This window comes from Centroberyx gerrardi, chromosome 24 (assembly GCF_048128805.1).
Source record: "Centroberyx gerrardi isolate f3 chromosome 24, fCenGer3.hap1.cur.20231027, whole genome shotgun sequence".
NCBI classification, from domain to species: Eukaryota; Metazoa; Chordata; class Actinopteri; order Beryciformes; family Berycidae; genus Centroberyx; species Centroberyx gerrardi.
Window position 1 is genome coordinate 8,789,076 of NC_136020.1, and position 23,121 is coordinate 8,812,196.

The 23,121-nt window shown below is 43.7% G+C and overlaps 3 protein-coding genes across 4 annotated transcripts in view; 1 reads left to right on the plus strand and 2 right to left on the minus strand.

Moving 5' to 3' along the window:
* Nucleotides 1–1,463: 1,463 nt before the first annotated feature.
* On the minus strand, nucleotides 1,464–4,586 carry ckap4 (cytoskeleton associated protein 4). Its single transcript, XM_071905691.2, has 2 exons — nucleotides 4,109–4,586; nucleotides 1,464–3,095 (listed from the first exon to the last, which is right to left on the minus strand). The coding sequence occupies exons 1-2, from the start codon at nucleotides 4,424–4,426 to the stop codon at nucleotides 1,896–1,898; spliced, it is 1,518 nt and encodes a 505-aa protein (XP_071761792.1). The 5' UTR covers nucleotides 4,427–4,586; the 3' UTR covers nucleotides 1,464–1,895.
* A 3,000-nt stretch (nucleotides 4,587–7,586) lies between these two features.
* Nucleotides 7,587–23,121, plus strand: part of bltp3b (bridge-like lipid transfer protein family member 3B) — a 35,967-nt gene continuing 20,432 nt past the window's right edge. For both annotated transcript variants that reach the window (XM_078282089.1, XM_078282088.1), the window contains exons 1-5: nucleotides 7,587–7,906; nucleotides 18,279–18,441; nucleotides 20,426–20,464; nucleotides 22,153–22,244; nucleotides 22,539–22,728. In XM_078282089.1, the coding sequence (XP_078138215.1) occupies nucleotides 7,863–7,906; nucleotides 18,279–18,441; nucleotides 20,426–20,464; nucleotides 22,153–22,244; nucleotides 22,539–22,728 (528 nt within the window). In that variant the 5' untranslated portion in view covers nucleotides 7,587–7,862. The remainder of the gene's footprint in view (nucleotides 7,907–18,278; nucleotides 18,442–20,425; nucleotides 20,465–22,152; nucleotides 22,245–22,538; nucleotides 22,729–23,121) is intronic.
* On the minus strand, nucleotides 20,704–21,438 carry LOC139916687 (cerebellin-1-like). Its single transcript, XM_071905654.1, has one exon. The coding sequence runs from the start codon at nucleotides 21,436–21,438 to the stop codon at nucleotides 20,704–20,706; it is 735 nt and encodes a 244-aa protein (XP_071761755.1).

Consider the following 23,121-nt stretch of genomic DNA (forward strand, 5'->3'; position numbering starts at 1 on the left):
TTTTCCTGGGTTACAAAGGAGAGTTTTAGTGTCCTATGGTCTAAATGCTGTTTCAGAGACTTTTTCACCTTTCCACTTTCCACTAAAATCTGGGGGACTCTGAAAACTTGCAATATTTTAGCAAAATGAAAATGATCACCTTTAAAGATATTGAATGAAGCCCATAAAAAAGCCCATATTGGGCGAACCCTATCATTGTAATATCACCTGAAGTCCCAGAGTTTCCTCTTTCTCAGATATCAAAGTCGGAGCAAATTTACTGCGGCTTTGTACTTTTAACTGCATAACAGACTTCTTGGTTTACTTGCATCCTGGACAAAAGCTCGGGATGCCCTTGCCTCTACATGGCTCTCCACCTTAACTATGGTATTTTTACAGTGTTCATAATCATTCAAATACATTCCTGCCATACAGAAGATTTCGTTGCTGTACTGTTTGCTCTGGTGCTGTAGCCGCCCACACATAGCCCCAGGTGTTGTACAGGAGGCACATAGCTGAAGGAGAACACCTGGAAGAGAGCTACGTAACAGCACAGAACCAAAAACCCAACACAGCATCAATGCATAAATCATCCAAAGAGCAAATTACATGTTTTTTTTTTATCTGGTACCATGAGTAGACTGCAGATGAAAGAGCTGAACTGACACACCTGGGATTCAGCGACAGTCTGGCATTATGAAGCGGATTGCACAGTGAGGTAGAGACTCATTTGCTTAACTCTACACTGCCAAGGCTTTACTCTTGTTAAAGATTACTGTACAAACAGCGTAGTGTTGTCTAACCGTCACAATGCTTGTATAATACTCAAATTCTCAATGTTTGGTTTGAATACATTGAGCTTTGTGTGAGAACGTCTCTGGTGAAAACCTCTCTGGTGAACATGAGTTGCACACTAAATATGAATTGTGTAATTGAGGTGGAATCCAGAATTGGGTTTAAAATGATGAAATCAACCCCAGGCTATATCACGCCTACCAACAGTTAATCCTAAATTTTCATTCCCACCACAGATGGAAGAGTAATGGCTGCTAAACCAAAGCAACAAATTATATTTCACAAACTCCATGCAGGGTTTTGTAATTAAATACTAGATTTAGTTATTAATGAAGCATTGTTGTCCACGTTTGGTCCATATCTTTGTCAGGAAATCAGCTGAGTCGTCATTTAGAGTAATGGGGGAGATGAGAACATGGGTCTGCAGCTGAAAGATTTGTTAGAATACTGATGAGTCATCTAATTCAGGGATTACTTCAGGAAATAAAAGGGAGGGTAGCAACCCTACCAAACAGCTTACACTATTAAATATATTGCCTGGTATTATATCTTAATTTGTCAAGGTAATTAAGAGCGAAAACAACTTTTTACTTCCCCTCTACACCTCTTCCTATGTTTAACAAATCACCCACAAGGTAGAAGAGCTGCAAGAGATATGCATGCACACCAACAAATAAGTGCACAGCATGGGGTTGATAGAGTTTTTATTTTTGTAACAAAAAATGCAGTGAGTAAACCATCATGCTCAACAGGAGCTTATTGCATTTGGGTTTCAAGAAACGGCCTTGGCACAGAAAGACTAGCACAACAATAACATTAGAAGGAAAAAAAAACTACAGTGCAGTATGAGTGTGGACTTGAATTCACAAAACAGCAGTCCACCTCTGCCCCTCTCCCCTGACTCAACCCAATCCCAATTTCCCATCTTTTTTTTCTCTACCTACATAAAATGTGCAACATCATGACATCAACAATCAAGTTCAAAAGAAAGACAATTCTTTTTAGTTTCTCTCCATGAAAATAGGAAGAGTGGGTAATGTCACCTTGTAGGATTCATTATTGTCCATGTATGGCAACAGGATGTTTGAGTTTTGCGATGTCACATTGCTACCTGGAGACTCCTACTTTTTCTGCTTGCCAGGGGCTCTGGATAAGGCCTCTAGTGAATGTGTGGTCTCCTTCAGTGCCTTCTGAAGGGCAGAAATTGCTTTCTCATGGCCTTCCATCTTGGCTGCTTTGCCTTCCAAACCAGCTACCATGCTTCTTAAGCTTTCCAGCTGCTCTGGCGTCTCGCTGCCCCCCTTGCTGCTGTCCTCCAGAGCAGCAAGCCTCTTCTCCAGGTCGTCTACCTGCTGATCCAGACTGGAGTCTTTGTTCTTGTTCTGGGCCAGAGACTGGAACTCCTCCAAGCTACTCTTCAGTGTCTGCAGCTCCTGCTCCAAGCCAGTCTTGGCCTTCTCCGCAGCCTGGCCCTGGGCAGCTAGTGTGCTCTCATGAGAGTCGTACTTGGCGAGTATTGATTCCACTTTGGAGTTGATCTCTGATACCGATGCTACCAATGACTCTCCACTGTCCTCTGATGCTTTTACTCTGGCCTCCAGGTCATCTGACCTTTTCTGGGCCTGAGCAGCTGCTGCGTTCACTTCCTCCTCCACACTGTGAACGGCCTCAGTGGCCTGTTGGACCCCGGCCTCCAGTGTCAGGGCTTTGTCCTTCACTGCCTCAACACTAACCTCTGCTGCTGACACTGATTTCCTCAGGTTCCCAACTGTTTCTTGCACCACTGTCCTCACTGCCTCAACTTCTTGAGAGAGTGAAGCCACTTCCTGGTTGCGGGTCTGGAGCTCTGCCCTCACTGCACCTATCTGCTCCCTGAGTGAATCAGCTGAGGCCTCAGCAGCCTGCTTGGCTGTGCTGATTTCAGCCACGGTTTCAACAATGGCAGCGAGTTCCTGTTTGATCAGCGCTGGGTCATCCATGTCACCCAGGCGGGCCTTGAGATCAGCTAGCTGGCCCTGCGCCTCCCCCTGAGCTTCGGTGAACTCCGCCACGCTGGCCGCGATAGACTGACTGAGCTCGGCCAGGCGCTCCTCTACCGTCTTCTCCAGGGAGGAGAAGTCCCTCTCGCGAGCCTCCTTCACCTCGCTGATGCCCTCTGAAAGGTCCCTGAGTAGGTCGTTCTGGAGCTTCTGGAGGGCCTCCTCCACCCTCCGCGTCTCCACCTCACCCCTCTTCACCCGGCCGGTGGCTCCCTCCAGCTCCACCCGCGTGACACCCAGCGATGACTCCAGCCCATCCACAACACTCCTCAGAGACTCCACCTGTACAACCAGAGAGGAAAACCCATCAGTCTACATCTCTCAAGATCCTCTTTTCATCCACAGCAATAAGACCTTAAAGAATGCGTAAACACCCTGTTTTCAGCCGGTCGGGGGGGGGGGGGGGGGGATCATAATTACACTACAATGCATTTTCCACAGTACGTTTCTGAAGTGTGCTCATAGCCAATTAACTGTTTCAAATGTTGAAGGCATTTGAATTTGAAGTAGAGTGTCATCACATAACCATTGATAATATTGGTAAATGTTTGTGGCTGAAGAGCCACAAATACATACTGGATAAGAACATCATTACAGGAGAGGAAAGCAGAATGAATGATGATGATGAATGAATGCAGAACAAAGAACAAGGAACAAAGAACAAGGTAAAGGCTTCATTTATAAAAGCCCACTATTGACCTATTTTGCAAGTAATAATTGCAGTAAACAAGGAGAATGACTTACAAGACATCATTATAAATGAATAGTCCTCATTTCTGCAAAAGAGTTTGCTGATCAAACACAACTATATCTTTGTTGTGCCAACTCATCAGGTTTTTAAAGGTGGGGGAGGAGAGGAGACCCTTTTTACTGCCAGACTGCAACACTTTTAGGTGACTAACAATGTCGGCCCAGCCTTATCTGCCCTGTCCAGCTTTACATTGGGGTCCACGGATGGCTGATTTAACTGATTTAGTCATAGCCTACTTACCGCCCCCCCCACCCACCCATCCATCCATTACTACCACACACACACACACACACTCTCTCTCTCTCTCTCTCTCTCTCTACCCCCCACAGTAAGTACACACAACCACAACTATGGACAGTTATGTAATTGTATAGAAAGTCACATCTGACAACAACAAGCGTATCAAATGGAGCTCTAATGTGTATTTCTTTCCAAAAGATGACATAAAAAAGTTTGGGAACCCCTGCTGTATTGTCTCGTGCCTTTTCCATTACAACTGAATGAAGTAGTTTGCCCCACTGATTGCTTCCCCATCGTTGCCTACCTGTTGAACGACACTCTCCATTTTGCTCTTCATCTCTGCGTTCTGCCGTGCGCTCTCCTCATTCCTGGCGCTGATCTGCTGGATTTCCTCCACCGCCTGCTGCAGATAAAAGGCAGCAAACCCTGCAGCGCCTACCAACGCGATGTAAAACACCGCGGACACAAGAAGCTTGAGGCAGCCTCCTGACCCTGGCCCCTGGGCTCCGGGGCCACTCACCCCGTTACTGCTACTTTTCGGACTTTTCCTCGACGCATCGTCTTGGCTGGGCGCGGGGCTTTTCTCGCTGGAGCTGTTCTTGTTTCGGTTTTTCGCAGTCATCGTCGGTGGGGAGCTCGCTGAGATGTTGCACGGCGCTGGTTTGGACTGTAGTCGTGGATGGAGAGGGTTTCCAGTCCAGGCCCACTGTACCAGTCAGCGTATCAGTGAGCGCGTCGTGTCTTTCCTGGAGCTCTTTGCGTTGAGGTATGCGGATGGGGGCCGTCCCATGTTCCACCACCGGCTCTACATGGGTCCAGCCTAATGAGAAAACCGACTAAAATGAGTGACTTGTACTGTACACTGTCCCGGGCGCTGCGGTGGTGATGCAATGAAGTTGCCCCAAAGTTGCATAAGCAACCAGAGCATCCATGAGCATCTTTGTTATAGACTCTGGACACGTTTTAATGAAGTAGAAGTAGAAGTTGTGATTTATGTCTAGGCAGATATAGCTCCTTCTCAGAAGTCTACTGCAGTGGTTCTGGAGATCTCCATCAAAATGAGGAGTACTTCAATTTCACCTGTTCTTTCATTCACTTGAAGTTATGAGAGAATGTATAAGAATGACAATCCACTTTCTCCACCTAGAGACAGACAACAAACATCTCCTCACATGGGACAAACCTTTTTATCAAATGGGGGTCTGTGGTCTAAAGTGCATCAATCTGGGTGTCCTTTACATTATGAACGTGTGGGAACTGGTCTATTATAGGCCTGCTGTTACTAAGATACTGTAGCCTTGCCTTGCCCTCATACCATGCAATGAGAGGTACACGATTTCAAGTTCCATTCACTTTCACTTTAAACCTATTGTTCGTTATTCGTGTTTAAACAGGAATATTATTCACCCCACCATGCAGTGACTGATGCAAACTTTCTGCAAACATCATTCATAGTGAGGCATCAGAGCAGGGAAAGGAGGGGCTGCTTCTTCCCTCTGGGTTGCTCCTCCCTTCATACGTGGCAGCAGTGGTCTTGGTATTTAGTCTTATTACATCTTTCCACAGAGCTAGTAAGAGTAACATCCTCTCTCCCTGCAGGCTATGGACACGATAGGCTACTGTCGGAAACTTCAGCTAAAGTCACGGCTTTTCTGTCGCCTGGCCAAGAACAAGTCAAAATCAGCAGTTTTTTCCTCCCATTAGAATAAAATGTCACTTTAATCCGCTGTATTGCAGCCCTAAAATGTCTTGGGGAAGTGAGTGTACACAATGTTCTGTTCACTGTGTGTTCCTCTGCTTGGCTGTTTTGCCCTATTTTGACCTATTTGTATTTTTTCCTTAACTGACATGTCAAGGCTACAATGAAACAATCACTATAGAATATTCCAAAAATATTCATATAATAATATATATCTTTTAGTGTGGTGCTCAATAGTTGTCTATAGTGACCTTATCATACTTTATGTTTTTTTTAGTTTTTTTTTATCCCCTGTAGCATTGCTGTAATATTCCTGCCATGTAGCTATTCCTCTAGAGATTTATTTGATACTATGCCTGTGCAGTTTCCTTCTAACATGTATTATACTTTACTACACTTCTTATTCTCAGTGGATTTTAATTTGGTTTCAGTATGCTTGAGCCAAACACTCCGCCTTTAGAAACTCTTGCCCTACTATCCAGAAAACGAAAATGTCCCTGCGTGCAAAAATTCTCACTTACGTTGCATTCTAAAAATAAAACTACAAAAATCAGGACAGTTTTCCTCAAGAGGAGAGTGGAGAGGATCAGTGCAACTTTACATCCTCGGTTTAAACACTAGATGTCACTAAAAGAGCATTTATGTTAACCACAAACACTGAAAACAGGTAATCAAATTGCAAATTGAAAATGCAATGGAGAAAAAATTATATAAAAATGTAAAAAAAAACAAAAAAAAAACCCCCACCTCGAATGAAAAATCACCATAGTGTTCTTATTATATTCCTATAATATAGGCCTACCTATAATATATATATGTTCCTATATATATGTTCCTGTGGCACTCAGTAGTAAGTTTATAGTGACTTTACCGTACATTATCCTATAGTTTTGCGTTGATATTTGTATTCTTTGAATATCGATTAGTATCCTTATAAAATTTGTTGTAGGATAATTGTAGATTTAGCAGTGTGTAATTGGGAAGCTTAGGCTGTTAATGAAAAGCTGCTCATTTTCCATGAAGTGGATGAAACTGGATGGATAGTTCCGTCATTGGTCGACCCACCCGCAGGCACACTGGTGTTGCCTTCAGGTGCTGTAAGAAAAATCGGAGATACGAAATAGATTCACATGAACCACCCAACGAAACTGTAGGCCAAAGTATGACTGGGAAAGTGGGGATTTTTTTTAAAAGTGAAAGCCTCAAGTACAAAAGGTATTCAAATACTTCAGTACAAAATCTTTACAAAATCAGAAATGCCATAACAAAGACAGATGATCAAAATAAAATGGAAATAAAATTATCCTACAAAAAGAAAAAAACTTTGAAACAAATGAACGAACAAACAAAGACACAAACATAATAAATAAATAAGTAAATAAACAAATATGAAGTAAAAAGCTTATTGTAATGGTTACTGTAGGCAGACCTATTTTATTCCTATGTAATGCTCAGGAAATACATGGTGCCAGTGTCTGTTTGATGGTCATGTCTGGCACATGTATGTGAAGGAGTCCAATTCCAATTTTAAACAAGAATAATTTGGGTGTAGTATGTAAAAAAAAATAGTTATGTGTATAAAACTTGCTCATAGGTGTCATCAAATTAACCATGAATTAGAGCAATTTGACTTTATAATAAGTAAAAAAACCCAAACATATTTAAAGTTCAAAGTAAAATTGTTACCTGTAGCAGGCCTACATAAATGTGTTTTAAAGTCATTCTAAGACTGTAATGTAGTGGCAACTAAAAACACATTAGGGGGGATTCTTCACTGGAGGCACAAATGGTACTATCAATTTATTAAAATCTATAAATAAGTACACTATTTGGGAAATAAGTACATATTTACTTGGTTATTTCATATGATACCCAAGCTGGCGTGATGTCACGTTTAGGGGGCGGAGCGCAGAGCATGGAAGCTGTGTCATCAACTGCTGGTAAAAGTGATGTGTTTTATTTTATTTACGAGCAGACCTTGAATGCAGCATATGGCCCCGCCCAGACGCCGTGACAACAGAGCCTCGTCCTCCGCCGCGCTTTCCAGGTGTTAGTATGTTATTGCAGTGAATCTGGACGGTTTTACAGCTACCAGTATATCTGCATGTAATGTCCTGTATGCTTTATCTCCAAGGCTAGCTGTCTGTCGGAGGTCTGGAATGCTGTCTTTTTCCCACTCCTTACTCTCCGAGGGAAGGAAGCGAGAACCCAGACAGTTGTAAACCATTAAAATGAAGACTGACACAGGGATGAGAATTTGAACTGTGTGTTTATAACTCGAGTGGGAAAAGCTAGCAAGCAGGCTAGCTAGCTAGCCAGACAGCCAGACACCCGGCTTGGATATCAGATTTGTGCGGCCATGGCTGGGCTCATCAAGAAGCAGATCCTGAAGCATCTCTCCAGGTCAGTCCTGATCGGTGGCTAACGTTACCTGATGGGGAGAGGAAAAAAAGACGACGGAGGGATTCAACTGTCAGGCAGACGTTAGCTAGCTACTATCAAAACCTAGTTCACCTGCCAGACGAAAAGCTAATGTAACGTTAGCTGGGCAGGAATGAAAACGTTTGCTCTCGCGGCTAAGTAAGTTAGCCTGGCAGCCCTCCTGGCTGTCAGACAGTCAGCTGTGTTTTATGCTGTTGACTCGCCTTGGAAACCTCACTGACCTGACGTGGCTAGTCAGCTAACTTGCTAACTTCAGCGCTAGCAAGGGAAGGGCTAATCCCTCGGTTCTTGGTGTTAGCTGGTTGAACCAGTCGAGTGATTGAAACAGATTGCTTTAAAACAACAATCTCAGTCCTCCTGTAAAGGCACATTATCCTAATTGTCCAGGTAATTGCTGGCCGTGACACCAAACAAACCCTGTGTGCTTCTCCGAGTGGGAGATAACTAAAGGTTACCTTAGTAATAATGTGATCGTAGGTCACAGTGCAGGGTCAGCATTGACTTGCTTAAGGACAATTTAGCAGGGTGCAAGTTTGCTTGCGCAGGGCTTAAACCCGGTTTATCCGCTGTCTTCACCACTAGGCCACCCTGCTCCCCCCAACGTTTTTTAATTCACCTGTCCCTTTTTGAGATGACACCTAGTCCACCTGCACCCCAACACCCTTGGCAACCAACACAAGCTCCTCTAAAAAGGGAAATCTGCTGGTCTACCACATTAATCAACCACATTTGACAGCATGTTAGCCTTCCTTCTGTCACATCAAAGCATGTCTTATGTTGTTGGTGGCATAGATATAAAAACGTAGTAGGTACTTGTTAAGTTGCCTACAGATATACTGTATGTACCTAATGAACTGCAATAGGTTGTTGAGTCGTGCTCCATTTATTTCTCTAACATCCTGTTGTCATGGACAGCTTTCAGCTCTACCCACTTTACTTGTATTATTTATTATTTCCCAGTATGCCTTGGGGGACTTTCAATGGAGTACTTCCTTGTTCTATTCTAGGGGGAGAACTTGAAACGCTTCTGTTTTCATCTTATATATTAAGTTGCTAATGACCCAGAACTGATATTATTCACATCTTGAACCATTTGTTCTAGAAATAGAAGATTTTGAATGGCGATGGTATTGAATGGCTGATACTAACGTACTATCTCAAAGGTGGATAAACGTCTCTCATTACAGGCAGGATAAGAACGGAAAACCACAATGTTATATTGCATGTCACAGGTCTACTAGGGTTTGGAAAGTTCATCAGTATGCAGTAGGACTGGTTTGTGTTTTTCAGAAAGGAAAAGCACAAAACTTCAGATTCTGTGAACGGTTGATTAGAAATGTCCTTTGTGATGAGAAGTCCTTGACTGAGTAATGATTCATCTGCAACTCAACGGTAAATGCCTTAATAGTGGTTAAGATTGCTTTGTGCTTCATGCTCTCAGGCAATGCCACAGCCAAGTTTTACATTGCCTACAACACACAGCCTATGGGTGTCATGTCCTTCATTGTCCTACGACACAGGCTGAATTGTGTTTGTGCGTGCGTCTCCTGCTGTGTGTGTGTGTAAGCGCCGCACTAGTGTTTCTGCATGTGAGTGTGCATGCCCTCAGCAGCATTAGTGTCAACAAAGGCAGGAAATGACCAGGAGAGTAGTGATGTCATCTGTCTGTAGGCCCGTCATCTGATCTCCTTTGTCCTGGCCTGATTGGTCCGGCATCGGCAGCAGAGGCTGACCTGTTTGACAGCCGGCCAATCCTGCTCTATTCAGTGTAGTGATGTCACGGTAACATCAGTGCTGGTGTCAGCATGCCAAAGCAGCATCACAGAATATATTCCACTTTATAGATACAGATGCAGTAGACAATGAATTCTTTGTTTGGTTGAGAATAGGCTAGCTGTCTGCTCAGCTGCAGCCTCATGCTGCCACATAGATGCATCAGTCAGGGATGCTATCTATTGCTAGCTAGATCATTCACACACTATAGCTGCTCTTACATAGCCACAGGTTATGTTGCGTGTGTCAACATGTCAGCTCAGCTTCTGAGAAACCCACGCTGAGCTGTGGCAGAGGACACACATCCAGCTACTACTGTGACGAGGAAGACTCTGTCACTGAGTGAGGCAGCACGACACGAGGCATTTTATTTTTACACTTCATTGACTCAGCAGTCAGCGATGTCTGTTCCTCCTCTGGCCAAGACAAGTGCATCGAGGCATGCATGACATATGAAAGTAGTTGAGAAGGCCTTTTTTTTTACTGTGTATTGTTTGAGGAGGCCTTTTTCTGTCTGTGTGCATATCATCATGTATCCTCTGAATGTGTGTGTGACCTGTGTGTAAAGGTGGGTCTGTGAATGTTAATTGACGTTGATGAGTTGGTGGGTGGGTTTTTTGTGTTTGCCTAATGTGAGAGTGTGTCGATGAGGTGTTTGACAGACGGCTGGACTCAGGTAGCCCCTCGGGTGAGTTGATGAACGAGGTGTGTGTTTCTCTGCATTACCAACGGGTTCGGATATCGACAGAACCCTGGCCCAGGGCCAGACAGAGCAAGGTCCTGTTACACACATACACATACACACACACACACACACACACACACACACACACAGATAGACAGATAGATAAACAGAGAAAGAGGCAGATAGATAGATATACTTACTCACTAACACTCTCTCTACTTTGTTCCCCCAAAAGAGAGGTTCTCTTTTCTCTTGCCCGCCTCTACAGGGAGGTCAGAGGTCATGGTCAGACACAGAACAGCAGCTGTGGAGCTGATAGGGATTCAGTGTCTTGCTCAAGGACACTTCAGCAGGGTGGATACTTGCCGACAGGGGACTTGAACCTGAGCCTTCCAGCTGAAGGATGAAGGACGATCTCCCTAATCGCTACACTACCTGCTGCCCTAAAAGAGGAGTTGGATACACAGGAAACTTAGACAGAGTGGTTAATAGATTCCAAAAGGCTCTGTCCACCTTATTTATTTTATCAGCAGAATATGATTTATTTATTTATTTTTTTAGAATGGAAAGGATCCTTCAGATGATGGTTGGTTACCTGCCAAAGTGACTGGAAGAGTACAGAAAAACCTAGCAGCCGCAGCAAAAATGTACAAGCATTTGGCTGGTGGCTGGCATTAATTTCACACACAATAGATGGAAACAGCCCATTATGCATTTCCTCTACAGCTAGCTACCTCATGTCTGGACACACCAGTACTCTTTCCAAGCCATCAAAAGTGACGTTGCAAGAGTTTATTTGAGCTTTGAAATGACCTTTGCCTTTCCTTTCCATAACATTGGCATGATTAGATTAGACTGAGTGTGAATGATTCCGCATTGAATGGGGATGTAATGTCAAGACAGAAGCAGTCCCACGGACCGGTAGCCTTGTAGGCCGCCTAATTCACCTCCTGAGGCCCAGGGAAATATTGAGATTGTGAGCAGCGCAGGCAGATCTGCTTGATGTGAAGTGTTTAGCCAAGCTGTTGATAGGCAAACTTACAGAAAATGGCCCCTAAGACTTGAAAGATTATCGCTATCTTCTCATGGAATGAGTTGGAGGCCTGGGAGATTAGGCTTATAGCCAGGGTGGTATGTGAGGTCCAGTTTGGGGTTAAGTCAGGACATTATTGGGGAGTTGACACAACGGCTCCAACAGGCCTGGCCCAGTTCACCCCTCCTCTGTTTCTTACTCCTGCAGCTGTTGGTGTATGTGTAGCATTTTAGTCCGATACTCACATTCTTGTCCTGTCATTGGTGCTTTGAGCATTTCATATGATTTAATACAGATGATGCATCGATTGTACAAAATCTTAGGACCACCTGCCTTCTCCAAGTGAAGCCAAGTGAAAGCTATGATCCCACAAGGATTTCACCCATTAAATCTTCTTCACTCAGCAGTGGAAGAGACGGGTTGGGTTAAAGAAGGATTTCTCAGCCATGAGACCGTGAGATTGGTCAAAAGGAGGTGCATATCAGTATTAGGAATGTGCTAGTCAGTATACACAGTGTATAATAGATCTGTTCTTTATCCATCACTGGATGCTTAGTTTTCATTGCAATTCTTTTTGCATGAGAGATGGGCACATTTCTGCTGTGTGTTGTGCCATTACGAGACTCTTTTCTTGGGCCTGATTCTCTCCGTTCTGCAGTGACTGTGTGATATTATGCCATAGTGACGAACTCCACTATGCTCAGTATTATCGCTCAGTGCTGGTGGGGAGGCTATTACAGCATGAGTCATGACTCGAGTGTCTAGCTGTGGGCGTCCCACTGCTGTGTAGTTGAGAAATACTTGTGTGTGAGTGTATGTGTACTGAATATCTACTGTGTAGCCTAGGCTATGTGTTTGCAGTTACTGACGTGTTTGTTTGTGTGTGTGTGTGTGTGAGGGTGAGAGAGAAAGACATTTGGCCAGGCCCTCCAGGCCCTGGCATCCTCTGCTGTTGTGTAACTGGGGTCTTGAATTGTTCTCTCCTTCACTCTAACCTTTTCTCCGTCTCCACAGGGTCATAAATATTACAGGACTCTGGGGCCCTCGGTGCCAGTGCAAACTCACTTCACTTTGACAGGTTGCCTGTGTGTTGTTGCGTGATTGTCTGTGTGTGTGTGTGTGTGGGTGTTTGAGCTTGTGTATGCTCGTGCGTGCGCCCCGTACATGCGTGTTTCTTTGCACTTGTGCTTGTGTGTAGGTGTGAAAGTCATTGAAGTAATCCCTCTTGACAATAAAAGTGTGTTTAAAGGGGATGACGCGACTTTTCTGTACACACCGGTGTTAGAGAAAGCTAGGCCTCACACACGTCTAGAAAATGGGGATGCTCTGATTGAGAATTTGTTCAACTATTACCGATCACAGGTCTAGGATAGGATAGATATTTGATACATCACGACACAGTGCCAGTAATTTGTACTCTACTCAGTCATCAGTCTTGCTTTTGAACCTTGAACCACCTTGAACCTATCACTTTATGACACCCTAATATTAATAACATAATACTTAACTGTACAAATTCATCCACTGCACCATTTCTTCTACATATCTCATCTATTAGTGGAATTATACCTATATGATGTTTAGCCTAGTATTTGTATTGAACAAATTCTCTGGTAAGTGTGAATATTCTTGGCAATTTAAGTACTGCTGATTTTAAGGTTAAAAAAACCAAAACGATATGATGTGGACTAGGGCTGCACGATATATCGTTTTAGCATCGTCATCGCGATGTGCGCATGCGCAGTAGTCACATCGCAGGACGTGCGATGTCAAGTAAGGCAAATTAACTCAAACACGTCATGCTACAACTTTTTTGCTGCTTGATACAAAAGGAAAACTCGCACGGTTCTCATTTTCCATGACTAATCTACAAGAGAAGTCTGTCTGATATAACATCATTTACTCCGATTTAAGAGTTTGTTATTAGAGTAGCATATGTTACCTTTCCAGCTTTCGCGGCTCCGAACCGTAGTTGGGAAGCCTCTGGTGTTGTGCTAGCCTACTTTAGCTTAGCCTGGCTCGTAGCTGGTAACAAGCTTTTTACTAAGAGTCCGGACCAACTCTGCAGTGGAGAACTGGCACTTTATTTCGGTACAGCAGCGAACATAATGCACGGCCTCTCGGTGACGCTATAAGCTCTTTTCTGCTAACTATGGTAACTTTACTCACTTAGCATCCTGCAACTCACTCTGGCTGCGGCTAAAACCACACTCACTTCCTACTACGTCACTCGTGCAGGTTACCCACAAGGCCACCTTCTTAAAGGGGCAAGGCTTGATAGAGCTATTCAAGTCATTTGGTGAAAATTCCTGTATTTTTTCATATCCCAATATATATCGCAGAAAAAAAAAATATTGCAATGTCAGTTTTTTCCAATATCGTGCAGCCCTAATGTGGACTAATGGCTGTTAAATGTGATATTTTCTGCTCGTTGCACATGGAGCGCGGTGCAGAACACGCATGGCAACACATGCATGGTGGCTGGCAGATGTTGCCAACGGTTCACATTTTGTTTCCCAGATCAAGCTTGGATTATTACAGAAGGCCATTCGCCAGCAGGCTGATTCACCAACCTCATATGTAGTGTGAATATTGGGCGGAGATGGTGGGCAGCCATTCCAGGTATTTCTGAAAGCAAGTCTCAAAGAGGTTGTGAGGAAATGTGATGTAAGAGCCAAATAAAAGGTTATGTGTTTCCTATTTGATTTACCAGCACCCCCATACTGTAGGCAGTTGCTCTCCACACATTGCAGCGGTGCTGTCTTCTATCACGAATGCAATAAAGGAATAAACACATGGCAAAAGATTAACTCTCACAATCCAGTGATAATTACATTTTGAAATCAACAAAATTAGATTACATTTGATTATCTTGTACTAAATGGGCCTGTTTCAAAATTAAGTCAATTGACCTCTTCCATGCAAAAGCCCATTAAAGTTCCTTTTTAGAAACGCTTTGGCCGTTTTGTCTCATTTGTTGGATTGTCTTGATGTGTGTTACCAATGGCATCTTGTTAGTGCAAGTGGCTGTTTGATGGCAACACGTTCCTTTTGTTTTCCTCACTGGTTGCTTATTGAATCAAGTGCCTCAGTATCCATTTAGGAATACTGCCTTTATTGAAAAGTTTCTACAGCAGCCTCATTGCACTCTTCCATTTACAATGAATGGATAGCGAAAGATTTAGAGGCCTATTAAATCTTACATTATCTGTTTTAGTTGTTGAGCAGAGCCTGCTGCTTGGTCAAATGAACAGCATTGGCAGAAAACAGTGTGGTGAAAAGAATGTGGTAATGTCTCCGACCTTTTCTTTTTTTTCCGCATTCCCAAATCCCAGAAGAATACACTGATGAAGCTTCCTACTCTTCTCTCTCTCAAAGCTTCTTTCTTTATTTCTTTCTTTCTCCCTCTCTTTCTTTCTTTTTGTATCTCTTCTCTCTTTCATTCTCCCTGTCTCTCCCCCTGTCTTTTTCCTTCTCTCTTTGTGGTTTTGGTTTCTGATACATGGTGGTTGCCAGTCTGAGTCACTCTGCCCATCTCCCAGCAGGCTCCTCCCATTCTGGCATTCGTGTCGTCAGACTACGCCACGGATGCACATCAGAGAGGAGGAAAAAAGCAGAGAGATCCAACTCTGCCTCTATTCCTGGGAACCACAAAACATCATCATGAAATATGGCGGACCAGAGTCTGCTTTCAGTATTTTAGCCTTAATGGAACAGTTGCAAGAAAAGCCCTCTCTGTTGCAGATATTTTCAGTTTAATTCCATGTAAGGACCAAATTACACACAAACCGAAAGTACTGGTAATAAGGGATAAAATTAACCTTTTTTGTGATGAGTACTTTTTCAGAAAAACTGTCCTTGAGCAACAAAAGAGCCGTGGCGCTGCTCATTTGATCATGATTAATTAACAGTATTGTATCTAGCTATGCGTATGCTGTCTCTGCCTGAAGCTAAACTGCAGGCGGAAAACGCATGTGTGAGGGTAAATGCCCACTTTTACCGACCGGAAGGTGGGCCAGTCCTTAAATATTGAGTGGTTAGTTTTCTAAAACGTGGATGATCTTTGTCCACATCTTGAGAGGAGACAGTGTCTGTGTTTGTCAGGCAGGCGGACCTCTCTCCAGCCAGTAGCTACTAGTCCTAATCTCTTTATGGAGACCGGATTTGGTCCGGTGACCGGGATAATGGGCGAGGGCTGGAGAGTCGGGATGAAAGGGGAAGATGACGGTGTGTGAACTTGATACCGTCTGCCCTTTGCTGCTGATCGGGGTGGTATTAATGAGTACGTTATGTCAGTGTGCTTTGGCCTAATTATTGCTGATGTAGCCTAGTCTATTAGACAGCTGATCAACAACATATTATTGATTAGAGTATTGATTTATTCATGAAATAGGAAGAAGGGGAGAGGAAGAGTTGGCCCAGGGGAGACAGAAGCCAGATAAGGAAGGAGACTGAGTCAGAGCGGAAGGGGAGAGAGAGAGAGGGAGGGATAGAGAGAGAGGAGAACAAGTTGACTTGCTGGCTAGCTGGTTGATACTTGATCAGCGGCTGGAATGAATATTTAACTGGTCACAAGGCCGGGACACACCAGCAGCAGCATCCATCTCTGTGCTCTCTGTGTGCATCAGAGAGAAAGGGACTGTGTTTCTGGCTGTGTGTGTGTGTGTGTGTGTGTTTATGTGTATGCCCATGTGAGCGTATTTACACATACTATACTTGTTTGTGTATGCGAGAGTGTGTTTTTGGTCTTGTTCCTTCATTCTGGGACTGTGCTCCTCACACTGTGCTGAGTCTCTGGTTGTGTGTACTGCTGCCACTGAATAATTTACAGTGATGTTGAATTAGAGAAGAATCTAACACTACCAAGAGAAGGTGTTGAGTGGAAAACAGCAGGAATTTGACTGACTGAACGATTAAAAACTTGGGCAACTGAATCAGAAGGCAGTGTTTTTTTATTTTGGACAAAACATCTTAAACACTGCGGATGTAGAGTATATGTATTTCATTATCACTATCAGTTAAGAGTTGGGCTGAGCCTATTGTCTACATTACATTATGTCATCTTATGTCATCTTTTTAGATATTGAGGTGGTTGGTAATAAGGTCACTCTGTCAGTAGTGTGCATTGGTTTGTGGAACTCTAAGCTTTGATCTGGCCCTATTTACAGGCAGACACTTCTGTGTGTGACAGATTAGCTAAGTAACAAGATTAAGCCTACCTGTGTGTTTGTGTGTGAGAGAGAGGGAGAGACTGTTTCTTTGTAATGCTACTAACTGGGTTTGATACCAGGAACTAGCTTAGATCTATTCCTGCCATTTTTAGTTATCAGATATAACAGGGAGACATGGTGTGGCTGCCCGGGGCTACTTGCTTCACTGCATCATTGCAGACAACCAGACTGCTAAATCAAATTCACCAAACATCATCTAGACTGTTAGGACTGGGTATCTGTAGCCTTCACCTCTCCACATCACATGGACAAGGCTATTTGCCTCTTGACAGCTTGACAATGTCAAATCAGTCAATACCAGCCATGTTGTAGCGGGTCCCAAACTGGCCTGTGCAGACGCACAGGTCAGTGAACCTTTTGGAATGTGGATTCTCTGCTAACTATTAACTAAATAATCAAACTACAGATGGGCACAAGAGCACTTGGGTCACGGATGATGAGTTTGTGTGTTCAAGTCTATTCACTTGAGTTAAAGAGCAAACGCACGACGTACACAGCAAGTGCATGAAGCGCAACAGTTTACACACAACACATAGACCTTATATACACACAGCATGTTCACACACATCCACAGACACTGAGGTCCTGCATGCTAATTATACCATACCTTTAATCAAAGATCAGAGTTCGAACCTTATCTTCTGAGGCAGTGTGAGGCTTGAGTACATTTTGTCCTTGTGTGCGTGCACACACACACACACACACACACACACACACACACACACACACACACATTCAGCGTCTTTAAAAGCCCACTGACATTTTATCCAGCATGGCTCTCTCAAACTGCAATTATCCTGAGCTGCAACATATAATCTATAGTTGCAGACTTTGGCCTGCACCTCATCTTTCATCCCGCTCTTCTGTCCTTCCATCCTTTTTGTTCTCCTCCCTTCTGCCTTTGAATTCTTTGTGTTGTAGCTCAGGAGTTTCTTTGTGTAGTGTGCTTTTTTATGGCGTTTTACAGAACTTTTATTTTGTATAACACCTATTATAGGCTTTGTCCTGCTTTAAAACTCTGCACACTCTGTGTAATCTGTTTCCTCAGCCAGGTCCTTTCTGCCTGCAGTCACCTTTAGATTGATCAGCGACTTTAGAAACAAAGCACTTTTAAACAAGCAAACTTTTTAAATTGCAACGACAAAGCTTGAATGAAAAAAGCATCTTTTTCTACACTGTTACAGTTTAATGGAGTTTTTATTTCCATTGTTGTAATTTAGAAGATGGCGTCATACTGTACTTCAGCAGCAATTTATAGGACTAAATTATAGGTTTTTATATTTTTGAGTGTACTAATAGGCGGGTTTTAAGTATAATGCATTCTGAAATACATCTGAAGTTAATAACTATGTACTAACTAATAACTATGTAGTATCACTTTTTAGGAGGAGGTAACCTTCATTTAAAAAAAAAAATACTGAGTAATGAATGTCAGGCAACATTGTTTCCCCATTAGTCTGCATTGGAATGACACTCCTTCTGTCCCCATCCAACACATACAGCCTAACAGTTGTGTTTCCCTGTGTTTTCCTGTCCTGCTGGTTTGCTAAGAACCCGTCTCTATAAATATCCCCCTTGGCTCAAAGCTGCGTTCCCCTCTGTGTCCTGCAGGTTTGCTAAGAACCTGTCGCCGGACAAGATCAACCTGAGCACGCTGAAGGGGGAGGGCCAGCTGACCAACCTGGAGCTGGACGAAGAGGTCCTCCAGAGCCTGCTGGACCTGCCAACCTGGCTGGCCATCAACCGTGTGGGCTGCAACAAGGCCGCCATCAGGGTGAGAGACACACGCACATATGTGCAGTTCGGCGGATATCAAAAGTCTACACACACTTTCAGATTATCTACTTTTTAATGCCTTGAGCCTTAGATGAACACCCATAAAACCAGACTCTTTTTTTTCCTCTTTCATTTGGATATAGCAACCATTGAAATCAAGGTAAAAACAAAATGTCACTCTTTTCTGACAATGTGGACTGGAAAACACTTTGTGCAATTGTGCACACCCCTTATGATTTGGAGTTGTAATTATGTTAATATTTAACTAATCATGTTCTACACCATGTACAAAGCTGATTTGCATGCTTTATTTCAGGCCCCGAGGCAATAAAAACTAGAAATAAGGAAGGGGTGTGAAGCCTTATATCCGCACGCACAGATAGGCTGACACACATAATCAGTACGCAGTCTAGGTATGTGCAGACACACCTATTCACACCTATGTCGTACATATGTAATACACACTCGCAGCTGATAAATCGTTGTCCCACTCACACACTCACACACACACTCTGCTGGAGCTGTCCAGTGCCCGCAGTGCTCATGGTCATCAGCCAAGTGCCATGTGTAACAGTGAACTCTCAGACACACCCTGGAAACAGTGAATGGAGCAGTGTAATTTCCTTTATGACTGAACTGTTATTCAGGCCGACGGCAGACCAAGGTCCACTTTTCCTCTCCCCCTTTCCTCCTCCACCTCCATTACTTTCTCTCCATTCTCACCGTGTTCACTTCTCAGCTCGTAACATCTTTTCACATCTCAGCGTCTCTCTACGCGTCTGTCTGTGCTTCTGAATCCCCCTTTTGTAAAGCCATGATTAGCCTGAATAACATAAAAAATAAACTCCCCCGCCTTCATTACTGTCCTCCTGTATGTGTGTGTTTGAGATTTGTGCGAAGATGTCCTTGTTTGCTGTCTTTCCGCTAATTGATCTCGAGGGGATGGGTGGTTGAGAGGCGCAGTGTCTCGCAGTTACTTAGCTTTATTGCTGTGTCACTGACAATATGTGCAATATCTTTGGTGCAGTGTTGCGGCCTTAATAGCCAAGCCATTTAAGTGTGTGTGTGTGTGGTGCATCAGATTTCTGAGTCAGACAAAGGAACAGTGGGGCTAGTGAAGTGAAACCTGTTAGCTGCTGTGGTGCTGCCTGGCTCCAGCTCATACTGTAATGCAGTGGTTACTGTTAAACTGCTAGAAACCAGAACAGTGATGTCTATCTCACTTCCCTTCTCTTTAGATCCCCATCGCTCCGTTTTCTTCCTGTTACAGAAGACCTTTCTCTTGTCCTTTTCAAAAGACTCACTGCCATGTTTTTTTTTTTTTTTGTTCTTTAAAATCAACCCTGTCTCAATCAGTGATACACTCCTGCATGCACATATATGCATACACACACTCACAAATACCACAATGATACAGACGGGAACAAATCTTTCTGCTTTGAGCTCTCAGAGTGAGAGGCATGTGCTGGCACCTCCTACCGTATCATTTCTATGATGGAGGGAGTCCAAATTCATTTTTAGAGTCTTAATTCAATTAGGGCCACAAATCCCAAACAGTTTTTAACTTCTCGATTTATGATGTCTCAAAGAACAAGTTTTTCTGTGGAAAGAAAAGCAAATTAACATAAGTATGTAATCTCTTTTTGAGTAAATGCTATATAATTTGACACGGGCATGAATAAGAGGCTGCATGGATTCAGGATTAATGGAAATTTGGAGTTGAGTGGAATGAGCTTTCGGCTGCCAGTTAGTCTAGACTCATTGATTCTTTTTCTTCCTCCCTCTCTGAGATACCTTGCCTGCTGTTTTGACTTGATATAATTCTCTCCAGTCCAATTACCTTTCAATTTTGTTTGTAAATTCCATTGACAGGTAATTCGGTTTGCTATTTTGGGAAGGCAGAAAGGCCAAATGGTTAACAAAGGGATCAGTATCCTGTGCGGTCTAAAAGCTGACCCACTTTGTTTTATTTTCATTGACAGATACCATGGACAAAGTTGAAGACCCACCCCATCTCTTTGGTAAGACTCACCTCCTCCCCCTGCTGCTCACACAAACAGTTTAGGCCAATGCTAACTTTTTGTCAATATTTATTGTCATTGAAGTCATTGATTCTTTGAACCTTTATGCTCCTCATTTTTACAGATAACACAAATTAAAACTGATGCATTTTTTAAAAATGTGATAGGCCAAATGAACCATCTATACTCCTGCATAATTTACTTATCATCGTCTATCACATGGTAAAAGACACTTTACATCACATGGTGAAGAGCAGGAAACCACTGAAGGTGTTGTAGTAATAGCCGTCGTCGTAAAGCACGCGATTTGCATAGAGTTGCACAAAAACACTGTCTCCAGCCTCCAGCTGCACCACTGCCGCGTTGGTCGCACTGTCGTGGCTGTCGTTGCCCTCGGTGTCCCAGGTGGACACCACCCGCTGGCTGTTCATCATCAGCGACACCACAGAGTTGGGCTGTCCGGAGTTGTTGTTGTACATGGTGTAGCTGAAGTAGTACATCCCCCGGACCATGGCCGTGAAGATGCCGGTGGCGGGGTTGTAGGCGCTGCCGATGTTGGAGAGGATTCTTTGATACTTCAGAGGTGTGTCCTGTTCAAACGGACCCGCGGAGCTCCCTAAGGCAGCGGAGAAGGCCGCCTTCGCCTTGCCGACCGCCATGGTTTCCTGAAGCGCCTTCAGCTGCTCGTTCTGATCCTGGTTTGTTTTCTTGAGCTCCTCTGCCTGGCTGTTGCTGGCTTGTAGCTTGGCTTCGACGTTGGCCATTTTCTGCACCATGGCACCGAGGTTCTCCTCCACGACACTTTGAGCGTGGGTCATGGCTGCCAGCTTCTCCCTCATGGCGGCCAGCTCACTGATCAGGGCGCAGCTGTCGGGTTGGCAGACCGCTAGGCTGGCCCCGCTCCCTAGGTAGGTCTGATTCCCAGCACACAGGCTGCTGGAAAAGAACAACAGCAACAGGAAGATATGCTCCATCTTTAACTACCGTCTCCACAAAAGCTGGATGTTGTGTGTGGTCCACAAGCCTTAGCCCTCCTATATATGTACAGCACCTGGTATTACGCAACAGTCTGACACACTGTCAGCATTTACTCAGTCTTGATAATATGATATTACACAAGAAGATATTAACAACAAAACTATCAAGACACCATTCATCAAACATTTTGCACTTTGATGATGACCACATACAGTGGCAGTGTATTGTAAAGTTGCTACAGTACAATAGCACTTCACTTTGTTTAATCTTGTATTAGTCACTATATTGCAGAAGACAATGGTATCACACCATCAACAATAGCAAGGCTTTTGAAGTATTATATAATTGTTTGCAAAGGGAGAGAGCATATGATAACAATTATTAACAAATATGATAACAAGCATTTTTTCTTTAGGAGAGGCTGCCTAACTGAGAGTGGCATATAGAGAGATGCGTGGCTTGTGCCAAGACTCAGTTTTATATTAGAGAGTGATGACTGGGTATAATCAGTGCTACTGTTGGGTGTAAGTGAAGAACATGTCAGCTCCCACAGCTATTTTGATCATTGAACTGTACTTTAAATCACTGTACTCTATATTGATGCTGTCAAACACACTCTTTTACATTTTTACTTTTTAGGCATTTTAGTATTTCATGAAGGTTTTGATTAATGGTCTTGAAGCTAAACCTGTGACTCATCACTCTTTCAGACTCTGGATAAGGTGGTGATGGAGATGAGTACTTGTGATGAGCCCCGCCCCCCTAATGGCCCGTCTCCCATAGCAACAGCATCAGGACAAAGGTGAGCTTTGGGGTTGTCTCTTTCACGCTTCTTATTTCCGCTCTGTCTTCTGCCTCTTAAGTCTTTTGGGTATAAGAACCTCCTTGCCTTCAACAGTCATGTCAGTCACCTTGTGTCTCGACTTCAGGTTTGTGGTCTCAGAATGAATAAATGTTTCCCTCACCCAAATTCAGTCCAGCTGAAACTCTGATTAAGCCATAACTTCTGGGAGATTCCTCATTTCATATTCAGTGACCATATTAGACAAAACATAATCGCTCTCCAACCATGTCTTCCTGTCTGTCTCTTCTCCAGTGAGTATGGCTTTGCTGAGAAGGTGGTGGAGGGCATGTCTCTGTCCATCAACTCCATCGTGATCAGGATCAGTGCCAAGGCCTTCAATGCCTCCTTCGAGCTCTCCCAGCTGCAGGTCTACAGCGTCAACACCAGCTGGAGTATCAGTGACCTGCGCTTCACTCGCATCCAGGACCCCCAGAGGGGAGAGGTCTGTAGACATGAACATACACAGCCAACCTGGGCCAAATATTCTCCACAAGTTTGTTTTAACATCCTTGGAGAAGTAGGTGGGTGTGGTTTTCTGCATTAGGGCACTTCATCAATCACAGAAACGTATAGTCAGTCAACTTCCAGATACTTTCCTGGGATTGCGTAAACTATCTGGCACTCATTGTATTATCCTACATGTTGGAAACCCCACCCATTTGGCACCCAAGTAAGCCAAAACAAACCATAAGCAAATGGCAAATATTATCAAACCCAGTTACACAAGCACACACAGTTTCATGGGCCTGGTGTCAGTGTAAGAGACACCATGTAGAAGTCACTGGGAAACCTGTTTTTGGTTTTCATTTTGGTCTCACACCATTGTAATGCATTT